At 40.0% G+C, this 20,139-nt stretch overlaps 2 protein-coding genes across 2 annotated transcripts in view; both read left to right on the forward strand.

Annotated features, from left to right (window-relative positions):
• b4galt1l (DP-Gal:betaGlcNAc beta 1,4- galactosyltransferase, polypeptide 1, like) overlaps positions 1-9,322 on the forward strand; it is a 48,671-nt gene extending 39,349 nt beyond the window's left edge. Inside the window, exons 4-6 of the mRNA XM_084085681.1 lie at positions 2,055-2,177; positions 8,302-8,406; positions 8,889-9,322. Coding sequence (XP_083941807.1) covers positions 2,055-2,177; positions 8,302-8,406; positions 8,889-9,018 — 358 coding nt within the window. The 3' untranslated portion in view covers positions 9,019-9,322. The remainder of the gene's footprint in view (positions 1-2,054; positions 2,178-8,301; positions 8,407-8,888) is intronic.
• Positions 9,323-15,872: 6,550 nt separating this feature from the next.
• LOC311034110 (protein-L-isoaspartate O-methyltransferase domain-containing protein 2-like) lies at positions 15,873-18,138 on the forward strand (the record flags this gene model as incomplete). The annotated part of the gene is given in 4 exon segments (XM_084041854.1): positions 15,873-15,876; positions 16,499-16,664; positions 16,666-16,769; positions 17,142-18,138. Coding segments are annotated over 4 exon segments (390 nt in total). The 3' UTR covers positions 17,258-18,138.
• Positions 18,139-20,139: the final 2,001 nt, after the last annotated feature.

Raw genomic sequence — 20,139 nt, forward strand, 5'->3', positions numbered from 1 at the left:
GCTGAAGCTACATAGCTTATATTGCCTACCCTTTCAACATAAAATACATCCATGACAATCAAAGAAAAACAAATTCATTCTCACAAAAGTTAAATTAGAAGGAGAAGAAAAAAAGAATACAGAAAAAAACAGGACAAAGGTTTTGGCTTCGTAATACAATACATGTTCACATATACGGTTATACATGTGAATCCATGATTTGTTATTTTTACTTTCTTTTTGTATCTATTTTTATATATATTTTTTGTTTTATTCTCTGTTTTATTTTCATTATTATACAATAATCTTATATAACAATCAAAATAATACATGATCACACTATCTCTTTATACTTGTTTATAATATTTGTTTTATACATTTTAAAAAAATCTGTACTTAGTCTGCTTTTTTCCCCCGTCTCTGCCGAAAATATCCGATCTACAAGCTCACAACGCCTCGCGCTGCGAGGCGTTGTGAGCTTGTAGATCGGCTATTTTCGGCTAAAGTTGTCCTTAGAATAGGGATGCTATTCTACGTCATTATGTGATAGAAACTACGTTTCTATCACATAATGATTTGGTGGACCCCCTGTAGTACCTCTGAAGACCCCCTAGGGGTCCCGGACCCCCTGTTGAAGACCCCTGCTGTACACATACAGTAAATGTACGTTATGTCCACACACACATACTGTACACATAAACGCACATATTTAGTCAGTATACACACCCGATAATAAATGGATTATTATGCCATGTGATGTGAGAGTGCGGTCTAGCCCAGTGGTTCTCAGATGTCAAGGACCCCCAAAATGATGGGTTTTTTTTGCTGCGGACCCCCTGTCTCAAAACAAATTTTTGTGCCAGGATTTTTCAAAAATAGCAGATCTACAAGTATAATAATAATTATACATTTTATTTGTAATGGACTTTTCATTCACAAGGAATCTCCGAGTGTCACATGGTCAAACACATCATCAATCATATAAGGTTAAAGAAAACAGGGTTTAAAAACAGATGTGAGTGAACAACAATTCAACAGGAAAATGCCCTCCGAAACAAAAACGTTTTCAGGCCTATTTTAACCCATTAAGACCTGGAACGCATCTGTGTATTTTTTTAATTTGAGCTAAAAAGCATTATTTTACACTTTGGGCTGTTCAAAAATAGCAGATCTACAAGCTCATTGCGCGGCACCGAGTGCCGCGCTACGAGCTTGTAGATCTGCTATTTTTGAAAACTCGTGAAAATGTGTGCAAATCTTTGAATATATATTATTTTAAAGCGAGCATTTTTAACTCAAATCTTTGCTTCTGGGGGGGTCCCTGGAACAAAACTATTTTGAGATGGGGGGTCCGCGGCCAAGTACATATCATCTTGGGGGTCCTTGACATGAAAAAGTTTGAGAACCGCTGATATAGAAACATAGGTTTTTCAGAATACTGTTGGGATTTAGGAGACATGTAGAATCGGCTTCAGGTCTTAAAGGGTTAAAAGAGTCCAGGGTCTGTGGTGCTCTCAGGTCAATAGGAAGGCTGTTCCACAGGCGTGGCGGCGCTGCCGAGCGGAAGGCCCGGCCCCCCCATAGTACGTAGGGTTTGTACCAGGGACATGGAGGAGGAATCTGCCCGTAGATCTGAGGGTGCGGGTGGAAGTTTGTGGAGGCTTAATTCATTTCTGTAGGTAGGGAGGGGCGTGTCCATTTATGCAGTTGTGAGTGATGAGGAGGACCACTGATATTATAGCAACATACGTTTTTTTCAAAAAAAAAAATGTTATAGGACATTTGTAGAATCCCTCAGAAGCAAAGATTTGAGTTAAAAATGTTCGTTGTTATATATTCAAAGATATCTATTCTGTCTGATATGGGGATCATTTTTGTTGATGTGTCGCTCTAAATCATGTTTTTGTGGTGTTGTATTGTAGCGTTGTTTGAAAGAACTAATGTAGCAAACATTATTATGAATAAATGAGCTAAACATCTAAAATCTCTCTCTCTCTCTCTCTCTCTCTCTCTCTCTCTCTCTCTCTCTCTCTCTCTCTCTCTCTCTCTGTGTCTCTCTGTCTCTCTCTCTCCAGGTTGCCATATAACCAGTATTTTGGAGGCGTGTCATCGATGAGTAAAGAACAGTTTTTGAAGATCAATGGATTCCCAAACAACTACTGGGGCTGGGGAGGAGAGGACGACGACATCTATAACAGGTACACACACACTACTGTAGTTTCTGTTAATATTGGCTTTGTGTTAATGTGTATTTTCAGACATTTAACCACTTAACCACTCAATACTTAGTAAAACACCTTCGCCGAAACTATTCAATCTACAAGCTATTCGCGTAGCTCGCACGCACGCACGCACGCACGCACGCACACACACACACACACACACACACACACACACACACACAATAACATGCACACAAACAAGCTTGTACTCACAGCAGGTGTGGTGTATTCGATGTGTTTCTACTCAAATATTAATGACTCCCCAGTCAGACACCTGAGACCTACATTATTAACAAAGATGCAGCCAATCTAGATGCTCTCTGCATCTAGGATGCAACACCCTCCATTGACAGGCGGCCCATTCATGAAACAGGAAAGTCCTGAATAATCCCATTGCATTAATCCATTAAGGCCGGGAACGCATCTGTGTCATTTTAAGATTTCTTTGGCTATTCAAAAACAGCAGATATACAAGCTCATACAATATCATTGTTGTTGTTGTTTGGTTGCTATATCAGTGGTGCTCCAACCTTTTCCATGTCAAGGACCCCCCAAAATGATATGTATTTGGCCGCGGACCCCCATCTCAAAATGTGTTGTTCCAGGGACCCCCAGAAGCACATATTGGAGTAAAAAAATATATATATATATATATATATAGCTCATAGCACGGCACTCAGTGCCACGCTATGAGCTTGTAGATCTGCTATTTTTGAAAAAAGAATTGTGAAAATGTGTGCAAATCTTTTAATTTATACATACATTTTGAACTCAAATCTTTGCTTTTCGGGGGTCCCTGGAACAAAACATTGTGAGATGGGGGGGAGGGGGGGGGCATGAAAAAGTTTGAGAACCACTGATAGCAACATACTTTTTTTTTTAACAGTTAGGATTTAGAAGACATTTGTAGAATCCCCCAGAAGCAAAGATTTGAGTTAAAAAGTTTAAAGTATAAAATCATGGTTAAAGCTAAAAATCCAAAATGACACAAATATGCGTTACTTGAATGGATTAAGAGAAATGTTCTCATAAGATGACAGCGGTGGATTCTTTTTTTTCTTTTTTTTAAGAAAGTCTTGACAGATACAAAGAGGATAAAGGTCTTTACAGCTGCAATGTTGGTTGGTTTATGGTGGTTTAATTCAATCAAATAAGACTTTTCTGTTTCATGTCAATGGAGGATGTTGCAACTTCGGATGCAGATAGCATCTAAAGTTGCGTGCGGATAGATCTACGGTACTGAGAACCTCCTACCAGTTTGGTTTAACCCATTAAGACCTGAGGCAATTCTTAAAAATGTTTTCTAAGTCTAAGTTTTTTGAAAAAAAAAAAGTTTTACGATTTTTCCAAAATAACAGATCTACAAGCTCATAGCACGGCACTCGGTGCCGCACTATGAGCTTGTATATCTGCTGTTTTTGAATAGCCAAAGAAATCTAAAGTGACACACAGATGCGTTCCCGGTCTTAATTGGTTAATTAGCTACAGATAGACGTTGTTGTTACCACCGCGCTCTGACTCCTCTGCTGCGATATCACCTTCGTCCAGTGGTTTTCAACCCTTTTCATATCAAGGTCCATTATTTATTCGGCGTTTACGCCACAGAACCCCCGTTTGATGAGATTTAGACTCTCGGACCCAAAAGAATATTTTGTTATCGTTGGATAAGATTTTGTCCACAATTCCATCCATGCTGTATTAATGTTGGTACCAATAGGAGAGATAACAGGCACACGTTGATCAAAGTAACATTCCTTTAATTATGTAACGCAGATGTTTAACAATCATTTAACTCTTGAGAGCGTAAAATTAAACCAAATGGTTTCATTTAACGCTCTCAAGAGTTAAAGATCTAATAAGGGTCCATTTGGTTACCAACTCTCCATCATTTAGCTGGGGACCACCTGGAACCCCCTCAAGGACCACTGGTTGAGAACCACTGTCTCAGATTCCAATAAGTAATGGGTGGGTCGCACTCAGAATGACAGGAGTGAGTTCATGTCCTTTATTTCTTCTCCGTGTCAATAAGGGACAAACGTCTCGGCCAACCAGCCTTTGTCAGTGTGGAAGGCTGTGGACACTTAGCCTGGTAAACCCTCCCTCCGGAAATCTCATTTCCATTTGATTTCAGGAGAGAGTCTGGGCTGAACCGCCTTTCTGCAATAATCGCTCTGTTCTCCGAACCGACGAGCCTATCAGCGTCGTCGGCTCGTCGCACATCGTTCTGTGATTGACAGCGACAGTTGGCCAATCAGGTGGCGAGTTCGAGTGAGCCCGAATGAAGCTCAGTGCAGCCTGACTGGGGCCGACAAAAGACGAACGGCAGCCATTGTTGTTGTCCGAGTGCCTTCACTGTTTACTTTAGTTTTTAAAACGGTCTCAAACTTATTTTTTGAGGCACGGAATTTACTATTAAGATATCGTTTGGATAGAATTTAGTTGTTTAACTTCATATATGTGGTCAATTAATCATGACAGAGCCTATTGAAAAATATAAATTTAGAGAACCGGCAGGGGCGGGGAGTGACACGCATGTATCCCAATAAGGCAACCTATTTTCGGCATGGCCGTCCCAAAAGTCCCGTTGCGTCACATAGTCTGGAGCTCGTCAACATGAACTGCTGATTGGCTGAAGGGGAAAAACGATCATTGGTTGAAGGGGTTGTCAGTCAACGGTATTACTCCCGCCCAACTCCAGCCCACAGCGATTATTGCAGAAAGGCGGTTCAGGCCAGACTCTCTCCTGAAATCAAATGGAAATGAGATTTCCGGAGGGAGGGTTTACCAGGCTAGTGGACACTGGGGGCGTGTCCTCTCCTCCACATCGTCAGTGCCCATAGGTACCCTAGGTGGGGTTGGTGAAAGGGCCTTTCTGTGTGGAGTTTGCATGTTCTCCCCGTGTCTCCTAGAGTAGTTAACGGGACTGCACCATGAATTTTAACTTTTCCTTCTTCTTGTTCTCCCCTACCTCTCTTCTATCCCCAAAAATACCCCAGTTTGAGCACTCAGGCTTTCACAGCAAATCTGGGGTTTTCTGTAAGTTGGTCTCAAAACAGACCAAACTGATTTGGTCCCTGACGTGACGTCACGTCAGGGTACAATCCCTCCCGTTTTTCAGTTACTTTTTTTTTTCTTATTTAAAAAAAAAAAACTTTTTCCACACAGAACCAGGAGATAACATGCATACAAACTGGCTCAATAGCGCCCCGTATCAAACAGGACAATGTGGTATTGCAGGTGAAAGTGCTTTATAAGCCAGAGAGAAGTTAGTCAGAATGAGTATATCTGAGGCTTGATTTAGGCTCAAACCTGTTGAAAAACGTTTGAGGGACATAAACAATATGATATTAAATATTATTATTTTTTAAATTCATGGTGTAGATCCTTTAATACCCTCACACAAAACATGCAGTAATCTGATGGAGGGGAAAGGAACTGGTTGGAATAACGTGTTCCTTCCACAAGCTACGTCCTACCGGGGAAACTCCCCCCTGTCAGGTGATAAGAAGCGGTCTGCTAGCTCCTCATGCATTGAAGGAGGCATGAGCTCAGTTCTGGGCTCTCCCTAGGCTGTTAGAGGGAGAGTAGAGCCCAGGATTACATAGGCAATTGGCACTGGGTGAAAAAATGGGTTAAAACATGGTGGGATAAAATAAATAGTGATGTGGGAGTGGAGGCAGGAAGGAAGGAAGGCACGGTGTCAGGCCTGTTGTGTTGTAACTGTTGGCATGGTGACAGACGTGGTTGTGTGTTGGAGCAGAGCTTTGTGGCTTCATGTTACCCATCCACCCATCCATCCACCCATCCATCCATCCATCCATCCATCCATCCATCCACCCATCCACCCATCCATCCATCCATCCATCCATCCATCCATCCATCCATCCAACGTATCAAATAACACATCCTGACAGTAATGCTGGTTAAACTGTCCACAACCACTACAGACAGTTTGACCAGATTGTTTTTAATCCATTCAATCCGGGAACACATCTGTGTCATTTTAAGATGTCTTTGGCTGTTCAAAAATAGCAGATCTACAAGCTCATAGCGCGGCACTTTGCTGCCCCTGGAGTTGGTTGACCGGCGGCGCCCCTGTTCTGTTTTTTGCTCTACGTTTAATATCGTCGCTGCAAATAGCCGATCTACAAGCTCACCATAGAAAAAATAGCCTATGAAATAATCTATTAAATCTATAATCTATCTCACCGAGTGCCGCGCTACGAGCTTGTAGATCTGCTATTTTTGAAAAATTGTGAAAATGTGCGCACATTTTGTAATAGATTATTTTAAAACTCAAATCTTTGCTCATGGGGGGTCCCTGGAACAACATATTTTGAGATGGGGGTCGGCGGCCAAAATACATGTCATTTTGGAGGTCCTTGACCATGAAAAAGTTTGAGCACCACTGATATAGAAACATACGTTTTTTTTCGGAATACTGTTGGGATGTAGAAGACATTTGTAGAATCGGCTTCAGGTCTTAATGGGTTAAATATCACTTAGCAGCACCGTAGCCTTGACGACCTTGCAGGATTATGCAAAGGCTAAAATGTAACTTAGATAACATGTTGTGTAGACAGACCTGGCATCCTATAGTGCAGGGGTGTCAAACTCAATTTGATGTCCGGGCAAGATTGGTCAAATTGTGACTTGAGGTGGGCAGGAACCAGTTGCGGACACACATGCGCGCTCACGCATTCAGTTATACAGCATTGTTTTTCAATCTGTTGTCTGAACTTGTCTCAGAAAACAAACAATGCAATTTGTAACAATAATAATAATTATAATAATTATAATTATTATTATAAACCATTTTAAGTAGAATAATTCAATTTGAAGTTAAACAATACCTGGTAATTTGTGTGGGTTGTTAAATAATTACATTTATAGAACAGTGGTGTAAAGTAACTAATTACATTTACTCAACCTGTCAACATCAGGGACCAGGTTCTGAGCAGTATTAACTTTCATGCCTTGCCTATTGTTCTTTACAGAAGGAGTTTCACTGCAGCAAGAGGGGAGGGGGGAGCGTTCTCATGTCTCATATATATATATATATATATATATATATATATAATATATAGACATAAAAAAGTTAGAGAACCACATTATAGCAACATAAGTGTTTCAGAAAACTGTTAGCATTTAGGAGACATTTGTAAAGATTTCCATGATTTTTCAAAAATAGCAGATCCACAAGCAGATCCACAATAGCAGATCTACTTTATATCTGCTATTTTTGAATAGCCAAATAAATCTTAAAATGACACAGATGCTTTCCCCAGATAGAATGTTAAATCCACTCGGAGTTCAATTAACACTGAGGATTTCACTGGGCAAGCTCCTGAGAAATAAAAGAAGCAGCTTTGATACATTTATTTTTTAACACATATATGATTAATGCTTCTAACTACCTATTATATATATAAATATATATATAATATAGACATAAAAAAGTTAGAGAACCACATTATAGCAACATAAGTGTTTCAGAAAACTGTTAGCATTTAGGAGACATTTGTAAAGATTTCCATGATTTTTGTGTACAAATGGAACCAAATGGACCCTAACGGGTCCATTTGGTTCCATTTGTACACTCTCAGAGTTACATTAACATTGATTTTACAATATGAATTGGGGTCCCAGAGATACAAATGCCATTAAATGGGGTAAAGTGGTTGAGAATCACTGCTAGAGAGCCGTAAAAACCTTCTCATATTGGGGTCCCTGGCTTATCTTTTCAAATGGGGGTCCGCGGGCTAATAAGTGTCTATTTGGGGGTCCTTGGCACGAAAAAGTTTGAGAACCACTGTATTAGTTATTATTAGATTATTTGTTTACTTACGTATTACTTTATCATTAGATTACTATGTTTATGCATTTGAATGTGTATTATGTGTATTATGATGTTTTATCTTGTGTCCTTGCTTACTGTAAGTCACTCTGGATTAAGAGCGTCTGCTAAATACCTGAACTGTGTCAGTTGGACGTTAAGATTGTGTTTCCATCCTGTGTGTGTGTGTGTGTGTGTGTGTGTGTGTGTGTGTGTGTGTGTGTGTGTGCGTGTGTGTGCGTGTGCGTGCGTGTGTGTGTGCAGGGTGGTGTCCAGAGGCATGTCTATATCGCGGCCTAGTGGTGTGGTGGGGAAGTGCAGGATGATCCGTCACGACAGAGACAAACAGAACGAACCAAACCCCCAGAGGTATGACATGCAGTGGTGGAAAGTACATTTACTCAAGTACTGTACTTAAGTGCAATTTTGAGGTATTTTTTTTATTTGCTGGAGTATTTAAAATTGTCAGTACTATATTGTACTTTTACTCCACTACAATTATTTGAAAACTTTAGATACTATAGTTACTTTGCAGATATAAATTATTATATTATAAAACATACTTTAACCACTTCAGCCCCGTTTTATACAAAGGCTATTTGAAAATAGCAGATCTACAAGCTCACAACGCGTCGCGAGCTTGTAGATTGGCTATTTTCAAACATTTTTGTACTTTTACTTTTGATACTTTAAGTATATTTTGATGCCAATACTTTTGTACTTTTACTCAAGTAACATTTTGACACACGGGCCTTTTACTCCTAACAGAGTATTTTCTACATTGTGTGGTATTGCTACTTTTACCTAAGTAAATATATCTTGAGTACTTTCTCCCCGCCACTGCGCTGCAGGTTCGACCGCATCTCTCACACCAGAGAGACCATGAACAGGGACGGCATCAGGTCTCTGTCCTACCGGGTGGTGAGGACGGACAGAGAGGCTCTCTACACCATGGTGACGGCGGACATCGGCAAGCCCTGAGGGACGCCGCCCCCCCACACACACCAAAGACATGGACATGAGAAACCAGGAGAGAGAGAGAGAGAGAGCGGGGAGAAACTCTGTGTTCTCATTGGCTAATAATGTTCTCCAAAATGTAGAAAAGAATGGTCTCCAGTAATATGTAAAGCAGTGGTTCTCAAACTTTTTCGTGTTAAGGACCCCCAAATGGACATTTATTAGCCCGCGGACCCCCATTTGAAAAGATAAGCCAGGGACCCCCATAAGAGAAGAATTTTACGTCTCTAGCAGTGATTCTCAACCATTTTAATTTCAAGGACCCCCAGTTTAACATGCATTAAGGCTACGGACCCCCATTTAATGGCATTTCTATCTCTGGGACCCCAATTCATATTGTAAAATCAATGTTAACTTAACTCTGAGAGTGTACAAATGGAACCAAATGATCCATTTGGTTGCATTTGTACACTCTCAGAGTTACAGACCCATAAGGGTCCATTTGGTTCCTATCCATCATTTAGCTGGGGACCCCCTGGAACCCCCTCAAGGACCCCTGGGGGTCCCCGGACCCCACTTTGAGAACCAATGATGTAAAGTATACATGATTAGAACATTGATTCATTGATTCATTGTCACTCAAATAATCACGATTAATGATTTAATTGTGTGTTTGGCATTGAACACAAATTCCATTTTCTGTTGGCCTTATAGGCTTCATAATCCAAAATTGCTCAGGGCAGATTATGACTAAACTTAAATATACAAAGAAATTGTTGACATATTTAATAATAGTATACGTGTAAAAAATAACAGAAATATCTGATCTACAAGCTTACAAAGTGTCACAAAGTGACGTTGTAAGCTTGCAGATCTGCTATTTCGCCTTTTTTTTAAAAATATTTGACATTTTTGGATTTTTCTTTTTTTTTGTACATTCTGGAAGAACTAGCCAATGTAACAATGATCTCTCTTCCTGTCTCCAAATGGACGAGTGGAGGAGCACAGCGCCTCCTTGTGGAGGAGCCGGAGATGGAGCGTGAACTGAAAAACAAAAACAAAAATGTGCCTTTAAGACGTTCACACATCAGAGACTTGTGTGTCTGTCTGTGTGTGAGTGAGTGTGTGTATGTACGTTTGAGTGTGCGGGCGTACGTGTGTGTCCGTCTGTGTGTGTGTGTGTGTGTGTGTGTGTGTGTGTATGTCTGTGTGTGCGGGCGTACGTGTGTGTGTCCGTGCGTGTTTGTTTGTGTGTATGTGTGTGTGTGTGTGTTATTTTTCCTTGCTGGACCATCAGAAAAGGGGGGAGTTCTGTGGAAGGGACCTTTGACCCTAGCTGTGACCTTTCTATTTTGTTGTTGTGTATTTGCACCCGCAACCCCAGTGGTCAGCCCGCTGAACCCATGAGCCTTCTTCTTCTTCTTCTTCCTTCCTCCTTCTCACAGGAAGTCAGATCAGAACCATCAACCCAACGCTGTTCCATTTCTCACAAATTAGCTTTCTCTTCGTACTGACAATGGTGGGGAGATGTGTGTGTGTGTGTGTGTGTGTACGTGTGTGTGTGTGTGTGTGTGTGTGTGTCGGCAGACTTGGGTCAAAACGTTACTGCATATCGTTGTTGTCGGGCAGAAACCTTGTATCTCCATATCTCGACTTTTTAATGATTGGTTCATAGATTCATGCCGTACTTCGTACTTCCTCATACAAAAGTGTCGGTTCACACAAAAGCAGGGGAAAACTAGCCGATCTACAAGCTTGCAGATCATCGGCTAGTTTCATTATTTTAACCCATTAAGACCTGAGGCCATTATTAGTTTTCTAAATCCTAAAAGTGTTTTGAAAAAAATCCCAACATTTTTTTTCCAAGATTTTTCAAAAATAGCAGATCTACAAGCTCATAGCGCGGCACTCGGTGCCGCGCTATGAGCTTGTAGATCTGCTATTTTTGAATAGCCCAAAGAAATCTAAAGTGACACAGATGCGTTCCAGGTCTTAAAGGAGGAGTTCACCCAAAAAAGGACTTATTTTCTATCAATTACACACCCCATGAAGCCTTGATTTCATGGATTAATTTTTGTTTTTGTGGCATTCCTAAGACAATAATTTCATGACCGTGTGTATTTCCGGTAGGAGACACAAATAATCTACTTTGTGTCTCCTACCGGATACATTAGCCGGTAGGAGACGGGAATCAAATTAGTGGCTTAGGAATGCCACAAAAACAAAAAATAATCCATGGATTCAAGGCTTCGTAGGGTGTGCAATTGATAGAAAATAAGTCATTTTTTGGGTGAACTCCTCCTTTAACATCGAGTGCCAGAGGGTCTTTTAAAAACAGGGTACATCCCAGTGCCAGCGCTTCTTACCGTTAACCCCCGATCGTTTTAAGAGCTGTAGACGCCTCCACGAGAGCCCGGGTGTGAACAAAGGGTGTCTGGGCGATGGCCGAGGGTCCCGCCTAACGACTGGAACGAAAATATTTCTACCGCGATCCGCCATTGCTGAGTGATCGCCCGTCGAAAATGGCTTGTTTTCTCACCACTGTAAAAAAAGTATGGAGATATGGACCTTTTTTTTTTTTACCAAATCCTATCATTGGGGGGGGGGGGGGGGTGGAAGTGACGTTTTTTGGGATGACGTCACATCTGTCCATCCCATTTTAACCCATTAAGACCTGAAGCCGATTCTACGCGATTCTCCTAAATCCCAACAGTTTTCTGAAAAAAACGTATGTTTCTGTATCAGTGGTGCTCAATCTTTTTCATGTCAAGGACCCCCAAAATTACATGTATTTGGCCGCGGACCCCCATCAAAATATGTTGTTACAGGGACCCCCAGAACAAAGATTTGAGTTAAAAATGACACATTTTCATGATTTTTCAAAAATAGCAGATCTACAAGCTTGTATATCTGCTATTTTTGAATAGCCCAAAGTGTAAAATAAAGCTTTTTAGCTCAAATCTAAAAATGACACAGTTCCAGGTCTTAATGGGTTAAAGGGTCCTCGGATCATTCCTAAGTTGTGTTAGAGCGCCCCTTGTGGAGAGAGAAGGGGAAAAAAAGGAAATTGAAAAAAATAAAAATCTCGTTTATGTTTCACTCAACGGGTGTATTTGCAAACACGAAGAATCTCGTGTTTTTTGGCACTCAATGTGTTTTTCAAATAATTGGGTTTTGGACATACAAGGTTTCCCCCCCGACGGTAATTAAATCATTGTTTGTATGTTTTTGTCTTTGCTTTGATGTTCACAAGGTAGCCAGCTTGTGATGCTTTGTTTCAGACAGTCGTTTTATCCTGTGATTGTATTAATGCTTTAGTCCAAAGCCCACCAGCAAGGCACATGAGGAGGAGGATCAAAACCAACTAGTAACAGTATTCTCTGTTTGTTTTTTTCTCTGAACGGTCCAGACCGTTTTCCTTTCGTCGCCCGGTTTAACAGAGCAAAGAGTTTTCTAGAAAACATCTGAAATGCAAAGAAAAGACGTTTGGATTATATCGTCGGATCGTTTGTGGATCCGTCAGCCTTGAATCAACAGTGTGACTGCGTTTTTTTTTTTTATACTTTGGCTGTTCAAAAAATAGCAGATCTACAAGCTCATAGCGCGCGCTACGAACTTGTAGATCTGCTATTTTTTGAAAGATCTTGAACATTTTGTGCAAATCTTTTTTTAACGCAAATCTTTGCTTCTGGGGGGGGGGGGGGTATTGATGGGCATCGGCGGCCAAGAAGGTTTGGGTGAAAATGTTTATGGAGTTTATAGAAACAATATTCAAACATTTCTGGAAAAATTATGACAATCGTTGAGACATTTGACAGTTGCAATTGTTTGCTTTAAAAAAAGATATATAATATATAAAATAATATATATATATATATTTATATTTGCACACATTTTCAATATTCTTTAAAAAAAATTGCAGATCTACAAGCTCATAGCGCGGCACAGAGTGCCGCGCTATGAGCTTGTACATCTGCTATTTTTGAATAGCCAAAGAAATCTAAAATGACAGAGATGCGTTCCCGGACACCGTGTCCATAGCGTGGACACCGTGTCCATAGTGTGGACACCGTGTCCATAGCGTGGACACGGTGTCCATAGTGTGGAGTCTGTGGACATCGTGTCCACAGCGTGGACATCGTGTCCACAGCGCTCATGTTCATTATTAGCACAAATATCTTATCTGAAACGATGTGAACATGGACGTCTCATGGCTGTGGTAATGATTCAACATCAGGCTGTAGATTACCGGGTCGTCAGACACAATCAGGAGGATCAGAAGAGCAGCTTCTTTCCAGCTCGAAGCGTCCAGGAGGCTGCACCCCAAACAATGGCAGCGCGATGCTCTGCGCTTTACCATAGAAATGCATGGAAGACTGGCGCTGCCGACTCTAAATGCATTCTATGTTGACACGTGCTCCTTAATTAAAGATCCTAGAATGTCCCCAAAGTGTCCCAATGTCCCCTTGTCGTAAAATGTCCCCCAAAGTGCCCTTAATTTCCCCAGTGTCCCTATGTCCCCTTGTCCTAAAAATGTCCCCAAAGTGCCCTTAATGTCCCCAAAGTGTCCTTATAATAAGTGCGTTGAGGCAACTATAGTTGAGAAGGACTGTGGAAAAAAAATATTCCCTGGGTCCAAAATATATTATTTTAAAATGTATATTTTGTGTTTAAGAGATTGTAGCGTCATGATGATACACAATGTTACGCCAGCAGTCAAAATGTCATTGAACGGATGGACTTGTAATATTTATATTATTGTAAAAACAAAAAAAAAGCATATGATTGGCCATGTGTTAATATAAATGTAATTATTTTTGGGTTATCAGTAGGGCTGTACAATGTGGACAAAATCAATCAATATTTTTGATCAAATACCTTGATATCGATATTTTGACGGTGATGGTCATTTTTCAAATAATTATTCAAATTTATTATTTATTATAAATAGATATTTTTTGCTATTTTTGAAGATTTCTGGCAATGTTAAGGTTTAATACATAAAAACAAAAAGGAAATTTCATATCACAACAATACGATATCCCAAATCCCAGACGATTTCTACGATATATTTCCAAGTTCTAGCTACTTTTCTCAGACCAGATTGTTGTTGCAGTTTGTCCAACAAACCAAAACAAATGGACTTCATGTGTGTACAAAAAAAAGAATCAGTCCTTGACATGAAACATTTTGAGAACCACGTCTAGACATTTCATAACCCTTTAAGACCGGGAACGCATCTGTGTCATTCTTTGATTTATTTGGCTATTCAAAAATAGCAGATCTACAAGCTCATAGCACGGCACCAAGTGCTGCTCTACGAGCTTGTAGATGTGCTATTTTTTTTTAAATTGTGACAATTCGTGCAAATCTTTGAATATGTATATATATTATTTTTTAAAGCGAACATTTTTTACTCCAATCGCTTCTGGGGGGTCCCTGGAACAACATATTCTGGCGGCCAAATACATATCATTTTGGGTGGTCCTTAACATGAAAGAAGTTTGAGAACCACTGATATTATAGCAGGTTTAAAAAAAACTGTTAGGATTTAGAAGATATTTTGTAGAATCCCCCAGAAGCAAAGATTTGAATTACAAATGTTCGCTTTAAAAATATACATATATTCAAAGATTTGCACAAGTTGCCGCGCTACGAGCTTGTAGATCTGCTATTTTTGAAAAATCGTGACCGGTCTTAATGGGTAAGTTACTACAAACATTACCACTAGTTGGACTGTTGTGTCAGCTCACCTGAATGTATTCACCATGCTGTTCAACCATGCTGTTAATTAGGTCTGTGTGTGTGTGTGTGTGTGTGTGTGTGTGTGTGTGTGTGTGTGTGTGTGTGTGTGTGTGTGTGTGTGTGTGAGAGTGTGTGAGTGAGTTCAAGTTGTGTTTAATTTGTGTAGTTGTTTTGTGAAAAAGAATTCAATCAAACCCATGGCCTTAAAAAAGAAAAATGTTATTGTCCATTTTGTACCGTTTTTATTCTATTCTGTTCTATCCCGCACAGTGAAATCCTCAGCGTTCAAATTTAACTCTGAGCTAAATTAACGCTGAGATTTTTTTTGCCGTGTCACCCTGTTATGTTTTCTGAAAGCGACAGACAATTCATGGAAATGTGTTTTTCTATTATAAATATGTTGAATCAAATTAACTAAAATATATTCAACTCAACAAGCTGTGATTGGTTGCTTCTCTTTCTTTAATTCACTGGTCATACAATGTATGCATACTATGTTTTACATTTCATTATTCCATTTTCAGTTCATCATATTCTATCATATTAAAAATACTGGCCCAGTGGTGTAAAGTAACTAAGTACATTTACTCAAGTACTGTACTTGAGTATGTCCAATGTTCAGAACTTTTACTTCTACTCCACTACATCTCGGGGGCAAAATATTGTACTTTTACTCAATTATTTGAAAACTTTAGTTACTAGTTACTTTGTAGATTTTGATTATTATTACAAATCATACATTAACCACTTCAACCCTATATACATTTCGGCCATATGAAAATAGGAGATCTACAAGCTCACAGTGCGTCGCGATGTGACGCACTGTGAGCTTGTAGATCTCCTATTTTCAAACGGATTTCATACATTTGAAAACTTGTGAAACGGGACATACATACTGCATAATGAGTGCTTTCTACTTTTGTACTTTAAGTACATTTTGATACCAATACTTTTCTACTTTTACTCAAGTACATTTTGAATTCCAGCCTCTTTGAAGAAAGTGACACTGAAAAACAAGCGTGGATACCTTTGCGACCACTGCAAACAGACATGTTTTGGTTACGTATTCTTTTCCCCATCTTTTGTTTCAAGTTAAAGCTCTATATTGTTAATTTGTGGTAGTAATCATTGCTATGTGTAACCCAGGACTACTAGAAATGTGATTTAGAGCATTGGTTCTCAAAGTGGGGTCCGGAGACCCCCAGGGGTACTTGAGGGGGTTCCAGGGGGTCCCCAGCTAAATGATGGACAGGAACCAAATGGACCCTTATGGGTGTGTAACTCTGAGAGATCGGCTATTTTCAAATATTTAGTAGTTTTACTTTTGGTACCTTAAGTACATTTTGATGCCAATACTTTTGTACTTTTACTCAAGTACATTTTTAATTCTGGACTTTTACTTGTAACAGAGTATTTTTATATTGCAGTATTGGTACTTTTACTTAAGTAAAGAATGTGAGTACTTTTTCCACCACTGCAGACGGTTGATTCAACCTTTAGGCCTAATGTATCACTTTTTTTTGTTATTAACCTGCTGTAGCCTAGGCCTAGGGAATATTGTGTATGTTATTTTAACAGGCCTAAAAACCCATTACGCAGGAAAATAAGCAAAGAGACATAGGCTACAACAGAAAGCCGGTTAGGCTTTATTGCTGCATTTTGAACAGTTGCTTTCAAAACAAGCTTGTAAATGAATTGTGTTCTTACTTTATTCGGTACTTGAACTTTATTCCCTGTCCGACTGGCAAATGTACTGTAGGCCATAGGTTGATTGTCAACCTGAAGGGGGATCGGCGCATCCGCTCAGAGTTGGTGGAACAGGCGTTCAGGGCCGTGGACAGGGCTCACTACTACCCGGAGGAGTTCAGGAGAAGTGCCTACGATAACCAGGCCTGGCGTCATGGTAACATCCACCTGTCATCTCCTCTATGGTGAGGTGATGGAGGCCTTGGACCTCCGTCCTGGACTCTCCTTCCTCAACCTGGGCAGTGGGACTGGCTACCTCAGCACCATGGTGGGCCACATACTAGGTGAGTGGTCCGCCACACTTGCAAAGTTAGAAGAGCCTAAATGTGAAGGATCCTCCTAACATTTAAATTCAAATTCAATTCATACGATTATTGTGCCAATTTAATCACTTTTATCCCGATAAAATAGCTCTATAAAATAGCAGAACTGACAGCTCACGAAGCAATGTGATGCGATGCTCAACGCGTGACAACGTGACATGAGAGCTTGTAGATCTGACCTTTTCACTGTTTTAGCTATTTTTGATTATCCGTGTTTTAAAGCCATTTTGCAGGAGCAGCTTCCAGAGGCTATGTCTTTTTGAGTCATTGGCATGGAAACGTTTGGGAAGGCTTGTATTAATAAAGTCATTTTTATTCTATTTCTTATTATAGGTCCATTTGGAGTGAACCATGGGGTTGAGCTGCATGCTGACGTGGTTAAATATGCACATCAGAAACTGGACTCGTTCATTAAGAACAGCGACCACAGGTATCAGGTTATTTCATAGTTTATAACCAAAAGTAGACATTAGGGGAATTGAGAGTACTAGACACAATTACATTAAATGATCAATAATCTTTTTGCTGTGAATGGATATCCATTCTGCCCCGTTACAAAATCAAATCCTGAGTGAAAATTTAACTCTGAGTGTCCATCAGTGCAAAATGATCATTTTGCTGTGCACTGTCCAGGGAGATAACCTATGTAACCCCGGATGGTTTTATGCTAAGCATACATTTGATAATAAACCAGATATTATGTTATACTATTTTAGCTTCAAGTTAACTCAGGAGCAGATTTGCACAACTATAAGCACTTTCTCAGGCTCACACTTTTTTGTAGACCGCTTCACCTTTTGACCTATGACTCTTGAACGGTAGAGCATATGATCCCAAAACAAAGTCTCATTTGGCCATGTTTTTGTATATTTATAATGTTCGTTTGTGTCTTGAAGACGTCCACCAGGCATGCAGATGTAAATTAATAAATATATTTAGCATTTTGCCAAATAGACAAATATAATTTATTTTTAAAGCAACAACTTTGAATCGGATGTTGAGGGGCCACTATATAGCGTGTTCAGAAGTGGGTTGCGCACGTCCTGTTTGTTGCTGGTGCTGGACACAGGGTAACAGTTCAAAAGAACAAAAGTCCACACAGCATTGCTCTTAAAAGTGTTTTTACTTAACCTGATGATGCCATGTGTGGCCGAATCGTTGTACCATTTTCCACTATATAGTGTAGCCTACCTCAAAAAATGCTTTCTAAATAAATTCTGTTACTGTAGTATCCCCCATGGGAGAATATATCTACAAAACCAAATTGATGAAATGCATTGTCATCTGGGAGATTGTATCTAGAAAACCAAATGGCATAAAGGACCATCAGTATGACAGGGTGTATGTGGGTGCCGGGGTGAAGCAGGAGTACGAGGACTACATGAAGAACCTGCTTAACGTGGGAGGAATCCTGGTTCTGCCACTGGAGAATAAGTCGCAGAAACAAGTGGTAAATAATAATTTATAGGACATGTATCCTGTGTGTGTGTGTGTGTGTGTGTGTGTGTGTGTGTGTGTGTGTGTGTGTGTGTGTGTGTGTGTGTGTGTGTGTGTGTGTGTGGGGGTTATTGTCTGATTGATTCTCTTTATCAGACAAGTCACGTGACTACTTTTTTTTGCTGCGAAAAATAAAACTATATTTTACAAAAGTTCCTGCATTATATCCTGTTCTGATTACTTTCCTAGTGAGAATGTATTTTATGTCTTCAGTCCTCTTTCTGTAAATGTATAATGATGTTTAGATCGTCAGGTCGTTATTATTTTATTAGTATTATTAGTACGTTGTGCAGGTTGCTGTTAGCAACACTCCCATGTTCCGCAGGGGCCTCATGATCCCCTTGTTCAGCAGGATGTCTTTACAAAACCAGCAATCAGGCCCCAAATGGTATCGCTACACAATGAATATTAATGTGAATATAACATGAAGACACACAGTTATATCTCATTTATATATCTAAATACTGTAAGTTTGACGCAAGCTTTACCGCTTTAGTTCCCATAGTAACAAGCTGATGATTGTAATTGGTCAACAGCTTTCTGCAGTACCCTTGGAAAGCCTAGTTCTTAATTTACGGACCCCGTCTACTGCATCCGTCCCTTTACACGCACACATACGTTGGTATACACAGACTGTTCCCGTTTCCGTTCTAGACAGGATCGTCTAGAACAGTTTAACAATATTTTACCAAAGTTCCTGCATTACATCTTGTTCTGATTACTTTCCTAGTGAGAATGTATTGTATTTCTTTCAATTAGCTATGTGCTTGCATTGTGGTTAAATGTTTTACATTAATACATCAAATTACAGAATTGATAGACGTTTGAAATTGTTTGATTGAGTCCAAGAAATGTAATTAAAATATGATCAAATGGGTATCTGGCTCATTTCACAGTCAGTTATGGGGGGTCCGTGGTTTTGCTATACTTTAACTCTATTTTATTCTTCAGCTATTAAAAATGCAAATGTGAAACCTTGTAAGTGTGTGCAGCAGTCTTTTTTTTTTTAATTATTATTATTATTGCTGTTATATATTTCGCTAACTTCTTCTCTTTAACTTTTAAATTAGTGAAATAACGTTTGCATTGAAAACAAATGTATCTATTTTTACGGAAATGGTTTACCTGCGTGCGTGTTTGTGTGTGTACGTCATAGAGTTGTTTGGGTGCGTGCGCGTGTGTGTGTGTGTGTGCGTGTGTGTGTGCGTGAGCGGGCGGGGGGGGGGGGGGGGGCTGAGTTTGCTCGAGAGGGCATGGCCGGGCATGTACGTATGTCTGCTTGTCAGACCAATCACAGCCCTTGGTGACTTTGTCCCTCCCCTTAAATCCCTCCCTCCAACCTGCCTCGTCTCACTTCTCACGTTTTTCAGCGGATGCTATGTCGCTCCGTCCGGCGTCCGATGAGAGATTACTAAACTGTTCTACTTGATTTCGCTTCATATTATATCACTGATCTACTTTCATTTCGTCGTCTTTTGTCTGAGGTGAGTAATATTACTTTATATATATATATTTCCCCGCCTTTTTTGGAGTAATTCCCGCCTTTTTTGGACCCGTACATCTACATGAACGTTCAGATTCCAAACACTGTTTTTACCCCATGGCCACGGATGTTATAGTTATGTACGGGCCCTCAGAAGTAGCCGTATCTTCCGTATTGTTCAACAAAAACGCATCTTAATCCGATCGGTGGCCATTTGCTCATAGTTAGGACACTCTATCAGAGTGCAGTACACCTACCAACCGATGGGTAATGCAGTTGAAAGCATGGCGGACATGCTGAGAAAATGGCCACCGATCGGATTAAAATGCTTTTTATTGAACAATACTGAAT

Source organism: Gymnoscopelus microlampas, assembly GCF_963454915.1.
Source record: "Gymnoscopelus microlampas genome assembly, chromosome: 18".
Classification (NCBI taxonomy): Eukaryota; Metazoa; Chordata; class Actinopteri; order Myctophiformes; family Myctophidae; genus Gymnoscopelus; species Gymnoscopelus microlampas.